Source organism: Centropristis striata, chromosome 1 (assembly GCF_030273125.1).
Source record: "Centropristis striata isolate RG_2023a ecotype Rhode Island chromosome 1, C.striata_1.0, whole genome shotgun sequence".
Lineage (NCBI taxonomy): Eukaryota > Metazoa > Chordata > Actinopteri > Perciformes > Serranidae > Centropristis > Centropristis striata.
The window spans coordinates 37,728,165-37,744,935 of record NC_081517.1 but is presented as its reverse complement, the minus strand read 5'-3'; the positions used below and the strand labels follow the sequence as shown (position 1 = coordinate 37,744,935).

At 37.9% G+C, this 16,771-nt stretch overlaps 1 protein-coding gene across 4 annotated transcripts in view; it reads left to right on the top strand.

Annotated features, from left to right (window-relative positions):
• The window catches only part of tbck (TBC1 domain containing kinase), a 122,912-nt gene that overhangs the window by 98,831 nt on the left and 7,310 nt on the right, over nt 1-16,771 (top strand). For all 4 annotated transcript variants that reach the window (XM_059341381.1, XM_059341399.1, XM_059341390.1 and 1 more), the window contains 2 exons: nt 4,836-4,999; nt 13,040-13,199. In XM_059341381.1, coding sequence (XP_059197364.1) covers nt 4,836-4,999; nt 13,040-13,199 — 324 coding nt within the window. The remainder of the gene's footprint in view (nt 1-4,835; nt 5,000-13,039; nt 13,200-16,771) is intronic.

Genomic DNA, 16,771 nt, shown 5'->3' with positions numbered 1-16,771 from the left:
AGGATGCAAATAGAAAAGAGGCATACGATTTTTATTTAATTTTTATTTAATAAATTAATGACATTGATGTGTTTTTTATTTGAAATTTGATTTTGCATGTCTGCACTATTTAGTTATATATTGTATGTTTATAAGCGTTGCTGGTTCCATATTTAATGTTAAAGCAAAACATGTTTGGTATATTAAAAGGTTTATTTGTTCAATGTTGGCCCACAATTTGGCCCATTGTGTATTTGAGTTTGACACCCCTGAACTAAAGGATGAAAGGAACACGATATCAGATGACATGCTAGATAACGGCTTTTTCCTTGGAAGATTGTTTTTCCTTTAAAGCAGTGATGAACCTTTGGACCTGTCTTTTATCTTGACTATAACCTGACTGTACCTGACGGTGAATTAACAGTGTGTGTGTATTATTAGGCTTCTATCTGATCCACCAACCAGCATATATTTTAGTGAGAAATCTTTTTGAAACAGATAGCCTCTTGTTCCCACAGTCTGCTGCCACTGAAATATACATCAGACAGAGGCTGCAAGTACCAAATAAAGTTCATCTTTATGGATTGATGTTGACTTTGATGTTGTGGATTCATGCAACAGATATGAAGAGCCTTTAGACTTTATCATCTTTATTTCTGACAAGCGCCACAGACAAGTTCACAAACATCACTGTTAACAACAAGAGTATCCGAATGAATTACTTCCTGTCCTTAACACATGTAGCTTTCAAAATAAGAGCTCATTGAAGTATTACCGGAATCCACCACAGAATTAACAAAAACGATGCCTTTTATCTCATGTTTCTAAAGTTCAGTGTTTTTGTGGAAACATAAACTGTTGCTAATATGTACTTTCCTTTTATGTTTGAATTGGTTATTGAAGGTGGCTGATCAGGCTTATTAGCTCCCTGTACTTATTACTCCTGTACTTTCTAACCGCACTTAATACTTTTTGTGCCCGTATGACCGTGCTCTTGAATTGCATAATGGGCTTAAACAGGTAATAAATGTAAGTTTTTGAAATCTGCGGAAACCATAAACACCATATTAATGTCTTTTTACAATTCCTTTTATTTTTTAAAGGGCTATTTGAAATATGTTGATGTTGTGACTCGGAGGCTCAACTTCATGGTAATTGTGTGGCTGCAGTTTGCAGTATTGTTGTGCTGGATTGCATATCATATGCAGGGTTTCTTGCTGTGTTTTTTGTAGTAGAGGTGCATGGTGCATTGCAAAATCAACCCACATCCACTATCATTAAAATATAAATAAACAGTACTGTGTTAAAGTCTTAAGCAAGAGTAATAAACATGCCTAGAAGAATCGATGCTGGTTTGAAGGCAAAGGGTGGTCACACCAAATATTGATTTGATTTAGATTTTTCTTCAGTTCATTCACTTTGCATTTTGTTAATTAAAAACAACTATTAACATTTCTATTATTGAAGTAATCCATATTTTCCAGCATTTTTTCACACCTGCCAAAGACTTTTGCACAGTACTGTAAATATATAAGAGCGCAGTTTATGAAAGGCAAAATATCCATTTTGAATTAAAATACTATGGTGCTGCAGAGATGTTCTGGCTTACACATTGTATTCTACAGACTTAAGAAAAAAAATCATAGTTCTATTCAGATTCTTGCAAAAGTAAATCTTACCCTCATCATTTTAATATTTTTTTCAATGAAAATTAGAAAAATGATGCATAAAAGATAGTCCTAGCCAATATCATGAATAGTATTGCAAACCTAAACCCCACACTACTGCATATATATTTGAATTAACATAGAAAGATGTTACTATTTCCATATATAATAAGTTTGACTGTTGTTTTGGCCCTCAGCTACTAACTAAATTGTACATGAGGCAACATGGTTTATCACCTCTGCTACAATTTCCTGGTGGAAACCTTGATAATGTAATCTTGCTTATATTAGAAATAGATCACCTTTCCATAAACTTCTATTCCTCCAACACAGTATCAAAATGTACTATAGTACTGATCCAAAGCACAAACGACTTCAGCGACAGGCTGAACAAAAACCTTTCATTTTGTGTATGTAATATTTAATTGCTCCAGATATGTACAATAGTTTCTATATTTCTGCTCGCTCAGTATACATTTGCATGTCAGGGATTTTTATACAGTAGATTAAAAGTTGAAAGAGGTGAGAAAGGTTATCTGCAACATAGCAAATTGTTGGTCATAGCAGTAAGACATCATGAATATGCAGATATAGCACTGCCTGTGCTCTTGTTCGCTCTCTCGTTTCCTACAATAACTATTGTCGAGCTCTCTGTTGATAATTCAGCAGAACAGAATAAAGGTATTTGTTTAAAACAATGCACTACTCCTCGAATCTCTTCCTTTTTTCCCAGTCTGACTCTATGTTTATGCAGCAGCTGCACCCTATCCATACAAATGACTACTATAGAGAAGTGAGACCGAGATTTTGAAATCAAATACCTATTAACATAATCAGGCTCTGAATATTTATTAGTAGCAGAAACAAAAAAACAATTGTTTGAGAAAATTTGTAAGGGAAAATGTAAGAGCTTTACACATCTCTTGTCAACTTAATTAGAACAGTTATACCTGGATTTATAGTCACTAGCTTAGAGGCACAGTGCACAGAATTCTTCCATTGAATGCTGAAAAAATAAATCTTTCAAATCTTTTCTGGACTCACAGATGTCACTGACTTCTTCACTGTCGGGGAGGACAGAAGATTGTTCAGTTGACCAACGAACTTAGCTGCCTTCAAACATTTTATTTCATGGATGGCAGATTTTTTGGCATTCAACCTTCTCGACATGCAGTTGGCCGGTCTCTGTTCTGTAAATGGCTTTCACACAGTGTGCTGAAATTCATGGATAATACTGTTAGCGTTTGTCCCCTCTTTGATTTGCATATCAATGAACAGAAGTGAAGGACTGCTTGTTGACCGCTCATTATCACAAAACATTGTTTGTTTGTTTTTAAAAGAACTTGGGGGGGGGGAAAAGTCAGCATCCTCATTTATTTTTTCAGATTGTATGCTTTAAAATGATTTCAGGGCATCAGGGAGTTCCAACAGTATTACACTGGCTCACCATGGCAGAGAGCAGGGTTCAGTCCCCTGCAGCCATGCCTCTGGCTCGCTGCTTTAATGAACCCATTTGGCAGCGAGTGGAAGCTGGCAAAGAACCATGTTCTGGTCACTGCTGCTGGTCGTCTGTGTGGTGCTCTCTGAGCTGTTATACTGGTTTTTCCGGTAATATATAATGCAGTTCTATTCCTGAGTGTGGCCACTGTGTCAAATTAATAATAAAATGATCAATTTATAACAATGAACGATGGAACAATTCTTACCTTTTTTTTGTTCAAACAATATCTCATTGTAAGGCAAGGCAAGTTAATTGTATAGCACAATTCAACACAAGGTCATTCAAAGTGCTTTACATACACATTAAAACAGCAAGACACAATTGAAAACAGTAAAAACAGTCAATTAAAACAGGGAAATGGAAATAAAAATACAAATAAGATAAAATAAGATACAGCAGGATAAGAAAATAGATAAAATAATAAAAAGCACAAGTCAAACATTGCATAGTTAAAAAGTAAGGGCAGTAGAGTACAACAGATAAGTGTTAAAGTTAAGAGTAGACCTATCTCTTCCAACAATATCTCGGTAATGTCATGGTCACCTAACATATATATTTTTTTTAAAAAAAAGCTCTTATTTTTTTTTCTCTTCTTTTCTTCTTTAACATATAGCACTCCTTTAGCGATGACAGTTAGCTCTTAAAGTTATGTACTTACTTGATTCCTATGGTCTATGTCTAGTACCATCAGGTTGAATGCACTTATTGTAAGTCGCTTTGGACAAAAGCGTCTGCTAAATTATGTAATGTAATGTAAAAGAGTACGCTGCAGTAAACAATAGTGTTTTTAGCCCTGATTTAAAGGAGCTGAGCGTTTGGGCAGACCTCAGATCTGCAGGTAGTTTGTTCCACAGGTGAGGAGCAGAATAACTGAAAGCTGCCTCACCCACTTAGTACTTGTTCTTGGGACACGCAGCAAGCCAGTTCCAGATGACCTAAGGGGTCTGGATGCTTCGTAGAGAGGTAGCAGATCAAGCATGTCATTTGGTCCGAGACCATTCAGTGCTTTGTAGACCAGCAGTAAGATTTTAAAATCCATCCTCTGACTCACAGGAAGCCAGTGTAGTGATTCAAGGACCGGTGTAATATGGTCCAGTTTTCTCGTGTTTGTGAGGACTCTGGCACATTGTACACAAAATGAACCCCAGAACGTGTACATTGTATAATAGTTTAATCGTGCAATAAAAGCTTGTTTATATGTATAAAAAAAAGTTAATTTTTACTGTACTGCACTTTCAAAATGGAAAAAAAAGTAATTGTGCACAAAAATGAGAAATGTCTTTGTCGTACAAAAATAATTGTTATTGTTAAGTTTCAATGAATGTATTTGTATTTTCCAAATATACTGAAATTAGATTTTTAAATAAGCTAAAATAAAGGTTTTGAATGCTTAAATATCATCTTTGCCGTTTTTTAATATGTCCCTCTTTGGCCCCCACAGTAAAATTGGACTAGAACCGCCACTGGATAGCATCAGATATAAATAAACCTAATCACTAGTTTCCTGATTTTTAATAAGCAGTAATATCCAATCTGGCACTATTCTTTGTGTCTCTCTCGTGTCATTTTACAATGATTACTTATCAAAATTCCATTATTCAAATTATATTCAGAAATTCTCTGAAAGCCTGCACTACGGGTTTCTTTCTCTTCATCTGATCCCCTGTGTCTTTCTTTCTTTCTTGTAGTCTCGGGAGCCTCTGGCGCTGTGTGACCTGAAAGCAGAAGTGTCCCCGAGGATTTCCGCCGAGGACTTAATCGACCTCTGCGAGCTGTCGTTGGCCGGGCCCCCCAAAAGGACCAAAGCCGGCAAGCCCAAAATCGTTGCTGTCGACATCCGCAGTGTGGAGGAGTATCCTTTTTCAGTTTCTATGTCGCTATGACATGAACCTCCCAATCCCTGAACCCTATAATGGTGGCATTTTATTATTCACATAAAATTTACAATGTCGGGGCACATCAGGACGTGGTGCACAGGCTAGAGCTTGTTTGAACATCCTGGGATTGTGTCCAACGATGACAAAAGCAACAAATGTTCTGCTGACATGTAGGTTTGCATACTTAAGATTTGCAGTATTGCCAGTTCCAGATAAAGTTGTTTAAAGTAGCATTTACTTTAGCAAACCTGCTCCAACTTGAAGCTTTCTGCTGCATAAAGGCACGGTGACTAGGATTTGTCTGTTGCTGTTTGTAAATGGGGTGCACTTATATAACGCTTTTATCTAAAGTGCTTTACACTACACACTACGCTCATTCGCCCATTCACACACACATTCATACTGGTGGCCGAGGCTACCAGGGCACACTGGTGCCACCTGCCACCATTGGGACACACACCAATGACGCAGCATCAGGAGCAATTTGGGGCTCAGTATCTTGCTCAAGGATACTTTGCCACTGTTGTAATATAATATATATGTATATATATATATATATATATATACATAGATAATTTATAGAGGAACAAAGCTGTTCCTCTATGTTCTGAATATTGCTGTTGATCTGTGTATGTACATAGTACATATACTTTTGTAAATTTATAACATGAATAAAAAGTAATGAAACGGACAGCTTCAATATTTCAAAACAAATCCTTCAATACAGTTTCACTATTTACTTGCTTGATGCCAATTCTTCTGCTTCTGCAGACCTGGTTCTGTGTCACTGCAGCAGGACAGCACATGCAGAGGGCAGGTTATCTGCAGATACAGACACCACCACACACTTCTGATGTCCCATAAGTGTTGATTGAGAAGGTTATATAAAAATATATATATATTTTTATGTCCGTCTGTTTCCCAATTAAGGAGACCTAAAGCAACTACAAGAAACTTTTTTTGTGTAGAGTTTGGCAGCGCCTGTGGACAAAAAAGCAAGTGAGCACCAGATTGCCTTTAGAAAACCTCTAATTGTGCTGCAGCAGGGTCTGACAGTCTGCTCCACTCAGTTCTGGGTCTGGTTCTACCTCTCTTGCCCCCAGTGGGCCCAGCAACAAGGTGTGGGCCTTCAGCAGCGTGGCGTCTCTGTCTGGCTCCAAGGAGCAGCGGGTTGAAGGTCATCTGATTTTCTTTTTGGATGTCAACAGGACAGGCATTAGGAGTAACTACATAGAAATAACAAATATTCTCACTGATGGCCTTAGCTACTCATAAGTTGTTTGCTCATGTAGGTCATATAGAGGCATCAGTACTACATTTACAGTGTTTAATCACCAATTAAAAGGAATAATCATTAAACTCTTATTCCAGCTTAGGGGTTGTTAGTTGTGTTAGTTGTTCTCCGCGGTAAAGAAGTGTTTCCTGCAATGTGTTGTCCAAATACTTTGCAAAGCAAAAGTGTTTATAATTGTTCCGAAGGGTTGCAGCGGATGGCTGACTGAAAATCTGTCTGTCAGGGAGGAGAGGAGGGAGAGGGAGAGGGAGATGCAATAACCACCCACGCTTTCAGACTGTCTCTCCTGGAAGATATTCATAGTGTTGCTATTATTTGTGTGCATGAAAAAAAAAAGTTGTGTTAATGAATGAAAAAAGGGAGCAAGGGGGAGAAGACAAGAAACTGTGTAGGAAGGGTTGTAAATATAGACGGTGGTAGAAATATTCTAATCAATCTAGTAGGCTGGATGATTAAAAAAACACTGATTGTGACAATTATTCATGTTGTCAAGTACTAAACAGATGGAGTCAGTGGATTAAGTTTAAACTACGCACTATGTGGTCATTAGGGCGGCTGGGTTCAGCCCTAAATTAGGGTGTGGAGCTCAGACGTCAAGGAGTTCGGAGTACAGTTGCTGGTGGTTCAGGCATCTGGTTAGAAAGCCTCCTGGGCGCCTCCTGATAGAGGTTTTCTGGGCATGTTCACCTGGCAGGAGGCCCCCGGGGTCGACCCAGGACACTTAGGAGAGATTATGTATCTCATCTAGCCTGGCAGCGCCTCAGGGTTCCCCAGGAGGAGCTGGAAGACGTTGATGTGGAGAGGGACGTCTGGAAGGATTTGCGTAGCCCGCTGACCCTGATGGATGGACACGTTGTGCACTGTGGACACTCTGATGGTGATCTCCTCCACTATACCTGGCTGAAATACAGATACACTCTGCTTTTGTTCAGTCAGGTTCCTTTATGTACTTGAGGGTATGCCAGATTTCTGTAAAAGTTCTTGATTCATGCATCTCTGAATGTATGCAGGTTGTTTTTATACGTCATGTTTGGTACAGATGTATCATTCATTTGCTAGGTGATGTGTTTCACCAAACATTGGTGTCTTTTTAATAGCTGATAAAGAGTCATGTTTCCATACACTCATGAATATTTTGTGAGTTAAATAGACACACTGGCCCTCATTTATGAAATGAGCGTACGACAGAAAGTGAGTGTAAAGTGGACGTACGGCCATTTCTACGCAAAGCTCGGCATTTATCAGTTTGGACGTTAGCGGAGGGTACGATCAGATCTCACGTCTGGTCTCAGCTTGTGTACGCAGCGTGAAGTCCACACGTCTGAGATGGAGAATTGATCTTAGACTATTGTATCGACGCCTGAAGCTGATAAAACTCTGCCGTGTTTTTTTTATAATGGTGACAAATCAAAGCATGTTTAGGCTATACCATTTATTACGAGACATCATCAAAAATAAATACATGAAATTATTTAAACAGAATACTAGCCGAGGCTATTAAATGTTGTTGTCTTCTGCTGTTAAATGTTTCACCAGCAGTTCTGCCCGAATAGAAACATTCCCAATCAGAGCTGCCACACACTCCTCTGACTGGGACATAATTCTTACTAAATGTAAAGAAGTGAAAATATAATATATATCATAATAATAACAATATTTGGATATTATATAGGCTATTAGACTTTATATATCACAATGTATAAATGAAATATTCCAACCTCACCGGGAGTTGGATGGTTTGCTGCTACTCTGCTGACAGCAACACTGATTTCATTACATTACATTACATTACATGTCATTTAGCAGACGCTTTTGTCCAAAGCGACTTACAATAAGTGCATTCAACCTGATGGTACTAGACATAGACCATAGGAATCGAGTAAGTACACAACTTTAAGAGCTAACTGTCATTGCTAAGGAGTGCTATATGTTAAAGAAGAAAAGAAGAGAAAAGAAGAAGAATTTTTTTTTTTTTTTTTTTTTTTTTTTTTTTTTTTTAAACATATATATCTGTTAGGTGACCATGACTTAACCGAGGTATTGTTGGAAGAGATAGGTCTTCAGCCTGCGGCGGAAGATGTACAGGCTGTCTGAGGTCCTGATGTCGGTGGGGAGCTCGTTCCACCATTTGGGAGCCAAGACAGAGAAATTCCTTTTCACTTTTTATGCTGCCAAACAAAACCAGTTTGTTCTGTTGCACCTGTTGGATGTCATTGTTTCACTTTCTGCCTCTGAGACATTCCTCTTCTTTTGGAATTAAAACTTACGTTAAAACATTGTTTACCTCCTGGCTGCAACCAAAAAGCCATGGAAAATGCGCTCCAAATTTAAAATTCTTACTGAACTTGTTTGAGTATATACTTTTTATTCCATAAATCCCCGTTGCTGCGTATTTCTGTAAAATGTATTTCGCTCCTGTTGTTATTTGTCTCATTGCACTTTGCTAATGAAGGTGAGTTTTAAAAAAAACCCTCTTTTTGACAATATTGTGTCCTTTGGTGTCATAATCTTTAAGGTGTGACATTCAAATGACGCTTGTTCTCAGCCACCACATTTACCAACAGCCGACCATTCTCACGCTGTGATTGGCGGGTCATGAACGTTTGACAAATCATACGTGAACCCTGTCGTAAGACAAAATATACGCTCAGATCTGCACTCCACATCCACATTTCTACATTTCTTAATAAATGAGGGCCACTGTAGCAGAATCTGCACACGGTTCATGTGTGCATGCAGTTGCACAGCGTCAATGATCTCATGCTTACCTCTTGAGCCAGGGCCAGTGCTTTGCAGAGTTTTATATTGAATCACAGGCACAGAAAGTGAAATGGCTTGATTCCCATTTAAGGCAAGTAGGGGCAGGTTTATGATGGGTATTCTACTTCAATTATGTGGTGCCAGTTTCTGCAACATACAGTTAGGCCCTTCATATCCACCCAGGCTACCTCACCACATCCTGCAGTCTGGGAGACGGGGGGCATAAAGTAGTGGAGATTAGACTGTGAACCCGAGCAAAATACAGTCTTCTGTCCTTATGGGTAAATCATAGTTTCCTCTTATGGAACACTGCTGATAACCAAGACCAATACATTTTAATGTAGGATGTAGCTGACATTATTAATTAAAAGCTGTTATGCAACCTGACTATATCAAGAGATGCGTTTCTTTGCTACAGCTGAGTGCCACTGGGTGTACAGTATGTGTGGGCATGTGAGTGTCTGCTGTTGAAAGAAAACCACTTATCAGTCAAAGTGAGAGCACAAGTAAGTGATCCTTTATGAATAGAGAATATCTTCTATCTTCTTCTATCTTGCTTTTTGAAGGAATACTTCACCCGCACAAGTATCGTTTGTATATATCAATTACTCACCTTGTGCTCCTTGAATTTGTAAACTATTTTTGTTGCATGGCTTCAGTGTGAAGAATCCAAACCAGAGAAAATGCAAAAATGTATGCATCTGAGAATTTTTTTTCCAACCAACATTCCAATTGCCTTGTTAAGTCTTCATAAAACACACTTTAGTCAGACTTGACAGAAACAGAATAACTCACCAAACCCATCTTGATTAGTTAGTCTTTCCACTGTTCCAACCAAAAACAACTCTGGTTTGGTTGAAATAAATCCTTCATTCACTGAGTGAGATTGTCTACTGACTGCTGTTTTTCTTTGCTGTCTCTCTGTCTCTTTTTGCTGGCCTCTTTGTGCTACTGTGTTAGCTCGCTGAATGCAAGTCTGTCACTGAGTAGGCTCTCTTCACCCTGGGTGGTATATATACTGCACAGTTGATAATCTCCACACTCTGTTAATGCAGCTTCCTGCTGAACAGCAGTTATCTCTGGATTCTTCCATGCACCGCATCCGGGAATGTCACAGCCATCAGAGCCATGGCTCTTCTTCAGAGGCATAACATTACATTTGGGAAATAAAAGGACAAAAAAAATCGCTGATAGTCAAGATATTTGTTCAATCACCCAGCCCTATTATGAGGAAGTGTTTTAAATTGCAAGGTTTTAGCAAAAATGTATGTGTTTGGGATATACTGAGCATACAATTGGATAAATGAGACTTGTATGAAACACGGCCTCTGTTTACTTCCATTCATCAAGAGTTTTCTACGGTGGCCCTGAGAGCTCACATCACTGCAACTTAAGAAAACACATGCAAATACACAAATTGAGAAAACATCTTCATCAATTTGACAACACAAGCGCAGAATTTAGAAACCGCGCTGCAAGGACCAGAACACAACAGAAGTGTTTCCAGAGGACTCTTAAAAGTGATGCACACGTCTGGACACGCTTGTGACATTAGTTATTTCAAAATAATGATAATTTCATGCTATATATAATAAATACAATAAATTAATGATACACATTTTAGTTGGTCTCTCTCAACGGCACCAAGTTGGTCTTGGTCATGTTAGCCCGCTAACGTTTGCACGCTATTGATCGCCGGCTAAAGTTAGCACGGTATGATCGTTGTAACATTGAAATTATCGGGATAACTTCACGTTATAACATTATGACAGTGAAAATTACTTTATCTTGAAATAACTCCGGAAACACTAATGTTGTGTTGTGGTCCTTGCAGCGCGTTTTCGAAATGCTGCACTTGTGTTGTCAAATTGTTGATGTTTTCTCAATTTGCTTGTGTTCTGTGTATTTGCATGTGTTTTCTTAAGTTGCAGCGCTGCAAGCTCTCAGGGCAACCATATTTTTCTGACATTTTTTGATTTACCTTAAAGGCATGCAACAACAACAACAACAAAAAGTTTTCTTTCTTCACAAATTCAAGGTAACACAGAGTCAGTAATTGATATGCAAATGATCCTTTGGGAGTTAAGTATTCCTTTCTGCTAAATAAACAATTAATATTGCAAAAAGCAAGCTGAAATTGCCCAAAAAACAAACAAAAATAAGGCTGTATTTCTTTTACTCTCTAGTTGACATTTTGGAGATACATGGTTTTCACATGACGGCGACAATATGCATTGTTTGATACACACACATGAATGTAGGTCTTGCAGACAAACAAAGTCCCTGTAAATCCTTTAGATTAAAAATGAAAATCCTTACTGCTTGTCACATTCAATACCCTCTTTATCCATCTTTTTTTGTAGCTCTGCACAATATTACAATATTACACAAATAAATTAGTTTTGCTTTTGCAGAACAACAGTTTTTATTTATTACTAGGAGTATAGTGGCCCAGATAGCCCTGCCTGCACAACTTGCATTGGACCTGAGTGGGTGAGTCTCATCCTTCAGATCAGTGGAATGGTAATGGTCTAAAGGGGTTAAAGAGCCATTAATCAATAAGGATTAGTGGATAGAGTAAGGATTTTGAAATGGCGATTCCTCTAGCCAAATTCCTCCACTGGAGCCTCCTTATAGATGGAAGCTCCTCAGGCTAAATGGCATAGACAAAAGGGATTTGACCACTTTCACAGGATTTGGCAACCCTAGTTCACCTTTATTGTGATCTCAGGCAAAGCTCTGTTGTGGGTGTCTGCGGTCACAAAAAGTGGATTAAATTAAGACCTCTGCCGGGTTAATCTAGATTTGTCTGTCTAGGTACCTGGTGGTTATTCTCTGCTGTAAAAACAACTGTCATATGCTTCTTGTAATTCGAAGGCTGAATGAACCACAATAGGATTTGCCAGCTCGTGGATTATACTAACTATGTAACAAGGCGCTACATGATCTTGTGGCGGCTGGTGTGGTTTAGTCATTTGACTGAGAAAGAAGAACCACTTTTCTTCAGTGGCGGTTCTAGACCAATTTTACGGTGGGGGCCAAGGAGGGGCCAGTGTTTTATCAGGCATATTTAAAAACTGCAAAAGATGATATTTCAGCATTCAAAACCTTTATTTTACTCTATTTAAAAATCTAATTTAAGCATATTTGGAAGATACAAAAACATTGATTGAAACAATGAGACTTACCAACAAGAACAGTTATTTTTGTACGGCAATGATATTTCTCATCTTTGTGCAGAATTAATTTTTTTTATATTGCTTTTATTTAACTACACAATGTACACATTTTGGGTTCCTTTTGTGTACAATGCAATATTGTTTGAATAGAAAATAGGTAAGAATTGTTCCGTCATTCATCGTTTTACATTGATCATTTCATTATTAATTTGACACAGGGGCCACAGCAGGGGCCAAGGGTTTCTTCACAGGGGCAGTGGCCCCTGTAGGCCCCTGTGTAGAACCGCCACTGCTTGTCTTAATATATGTAGCAATAAAATGCTTCCAGAAAAAGGACAACCTGCTTTTCTCAAGAGTTATTTTTCTATTACATACCACTCTGGGGTTGTTCACTATCCCTCTGCTGATACTCAATCTGTTTTTTCCAGCAAATCCCTCACTAAGATCCTATCCGTTCTCCTTTTTCCCCCTATATCCTTCCCTCCCTTCAGGTAGAAGTGATTTTTTTCCCACAGAGCTATCATGAAGCTCATCTTACATACTTTTTGTATTGGATGTCAGCCTGATACGCAGTTTAACAAGCACTCTAATTAGCCTATTATCATCTGACTGACTTGATATTGTTTCATGCTGTTCATTGTATTCATGCTGCCCAAGGATATTATCGTTACTTTTCCCTGCATGGGAAGAAAAAAACCAAGGTTCCCCTCCTTCTTTGGCCTTGGTCCCAGGCAGGTGTCGTCCCTGTTCAACGCTCTGCTCCTTAACTTCACCGCCTCCAGCTTCAGCAGAGGCCATATTTCTGGCAGCATCAATATTCCCTTCAGCTCAGCGTTCAGCCCTGACGGTGAGCTGGTGCAGTGTCCTGCAACAGGGACCCTTCAGAACTACAGAGGACGAGTCATCGTGATCATTAGCCACGTCATGAAGAGTGCTGCGATGGTGAGAAAGCAGTCTCAAACACACACATTACAGCACATTAGTGTACATGCTATTCAGAAAGCCTGAACTCAGATATAGTTAGTCTTTGGCTAGTGTGAAAGAAATGCCTTAAAGAATTGATGCTAGTTTGAAGGCAAATATTGATTTGATTTAGATTTTCTTCTGTTCACTCACTTTGCATTTTGTTAATTGATAAAAATATACACTTCTACTTTTGAAAGAATTCTTATTTTACAGTATTTTTTCACACCTGCTAAAACTTTTGCACAGTACTGCTAATATCCAATCCAATCCACTTTATTTATATAACACAATTTTAGCAAACACAAGGTTTCCAAAGTGCTGCACAAACAATAAATAGATAACACAATACAAAGAGATGTAGTAAACAATAGAACAGTAACATGCAATAAGATAAAATAAATTAAAATGGGATAAAAATAAATAAAATAAAATGTAAAATGTACTGTCCGCACAAAATAAAATATGCATGTACAAATAAAAACAAAAAATCGTAAAAAAACATAAAATCAACAATAATACTCATACCCAGCATGTGCAACATATGACCCACAATGGTACGAATGGTTGGAGAAAGTTTTCATGGCCGCCAAGTATCAATATTCAGCGATCCAGTGGGTCATCAGTATTTTTTTTTGGAGGCCGTAGCGGTTTCACTTGTAGAATTATACTGGAGATACTGGTATCATTTGAAACTAGAAGATCTAAGGAATCTATAGGCACCATATGCATCAGGATCTCGTCTTGTGAAGTTGTCGAAATAAGCAAAGTCAGGCTATTTTATGTTTCACTCAAAATAATTCAGAGCAGTGAAGCTTAAAGTTGAGGAAAGTTTGAGAAAATGTTGCAGTTGTTGTCGTCCATACATGTTTGATATCAGTTAAGTTGAATTTGACTGAATACTTTGTTTGTCAGTCTGTGGGTTTGACTCTCCTTGTGGAGAAATAAAAAGACTGAAGTGAGATGAATAGACTGAGAAGGTTCTCTTATTTGACAAAACAATTCTTGATTGAATTTCATTTTGTGGACAAAAAAATGCAGTTAAGTTAAATTGCAATATATTCTATCTCAATACTCACCATATCACAAAATGCTTAAAATTGCAATAATATCGTATCGTGATTCAAGTTTTGGGATAAAATCGTATTGTAATAATCATGCCAAATTAAAAGCACAGATGTATTCCTTTTTTTACATTTATTTTTTTTTACATTCTTTAACCGTAGAAACCATTTAAGAAAACTCCAAGGAAATGTCTCTATATTCCTTTTATCAGAGGTTTGTCTTGGAATGTGACTCCCCTTTATTGTCCTGGATGGGGGTGATGTCAGGGCAGGGAGAGCAGACCTCAGGGTCACACTGGCTCCTTTAAAACCCCTCTGATCATCCACCGGATCTGAGATAATCTTAGGTGAACTCTATAAGTTCATAAGCGGCGACGCGCCTGGTCTACAACCAGCCAAAAAGGTCACATGTCACACCGCTGCTCATTGAGCTCCACTGGCTTCCTGTTGCAGCCTGCATCAAATTCAAATCTCTAATGCTGGCCTACAAAGTTGTCTCCGGTACTGCTCCTACCTACCTGAACGCCCTGATTCAGGCATATGCTACCTCACGACAGCTGCGCTCTTCCAATGAACGGCGCCTGGCTCTGCCCCCCGTTGGTCCAAGGCAATCCAGACTCTTTGCATTTCTTGTTCCCCGCTGGTGGAACAAACTACCAGTTCCTACCAGAGCAGGAGCGTCCCTCTCTACCTTTAAAAACCTCCTGAAGACCCAGCTCTTCAGAGAGCATCTTCTCTCCTAGCACCACACGATAATTCTACTCCTCAAAGAATTGTCACTAGCACTTATTGATGCACTAATTATTATTACACTATACCTTGATTGTTTGTTTTTACTCTTCCTGTAACTCGCTTTGGATAAAAGCGTCTGCTAAATGACTAAATGTAAATGTAAATAAGCAGTTGTCTGGGGCTTTGAATCATTCTGATCCCCTCCCCAATTAAACATTTTAGTGTGAAATTACTCACCAAGACCATTATGGCAAATCTTAGTGTTTAACAACCCAAAAAGCAAAGACAACTCCCAATTCCCCACTGGCTCGCTTCCTGCTGAAATAGTTATTTGATAACATTCTGTGTTCTTTTGTTTGTTTTTGCTAACAAAATAAAAAATCCAAAAAGCAGCAATTACACAACTATTTCACTTTCACTATCAACACACAGTAGTTTTCACCAATGTATGTATTCCTATATGTTATAAATATACAGTGCTTAAATAAGTAATTACCAAAATATTTTTTTATGTTTCATCACCAGTATGTAGAAGCTCTCTTTAACCCTTAATAGGGCACTCATTGAAATACTTGCAAATTCCAAATTTCAACCCTAGAGAATATTGGAGGATATTAGATACTGCCAGAATGTGTAAAAAGAGATTAAAGTGGCAAATCTACGAGAAAAAAATGCACAGATTTATGAGATTTAAAGTGGTGAATCTGCAAGAAAAAAGTTGCTTTTTTCCCCACTTTTTTCTCGTAAATCTGCAACTTTTTTCGCACGGATTTTCCACTTAAAATCTCTTAAATCTGCAACTTTTTTTTCTTGTAAATTTTCCACTTGATTCTAGTAAATTTGCAACTTTTTTCTCGAAATATTACCCCCCCACTGATATCCACTGGAGTTACCAAATATAGTTATTTGCCCGATAAAGGGTTAAAATGTACTGTTTTACAAAAATACGTTTAAAAAAAAATAAAATAGTAAAGCACATTATTATTTCTTGATAAAGATGTCAAATTATATTTATGTACTTGCATTCCTGAACATAAAAGAGAGTTTTAGTGATTAATTTCTGACTCCTCAGAGAAGCCGACTGAGCCGGCTCAAATTTGGGTATAAAAGTAGAATTCAGTTTGTTATTTGCCAAATAAACAACAATAAAATTTTTGTTTTGAACAAGCTTTTGAAAGACTTCTAAAATATTTATTTTTTCTTGTTTTTATGACAGGGTAAGTATAGGTATAGGAGAAGTTAACCACGTATTTATAGTTGACCAGTGTTATCATTTAGTCTGTTTATAATCATAAATAACCTGGAACCATTCCCTGATGTCTGTATGAATCCTCACCGAGGCTTTCGGGTGTAAATGACACAGATAAGCTACCAGCCACAGAAAGGAAGCAGTGATACAGTAGAAAATTGTAATGATTAACACAGAATAGGGGTGTGCCATATCGTATCATTCACGATAATATCGGTATATTTTTTTTATGGTTAAAAAAAAAATACATATCATGATATTGGCAACATTCCTTCTTCTTGATGTAGTGGCGTAAGGTTGACACTCACACAACTGAATATACCGAGCTGCCCTCCAAACACACTGCTGCATTATGCATTTTGTTAGCCACGACCTAACATTAGCTAACAACTAAAGTTGTTTTAATCACAAAAAGCTACTTACTCTCTGTCACTAAACACATGCAGCTTTCAAAATAAGAGCACAGTGTGTTAACAGAATCCACCACAGAACTTACAAGAAGACTG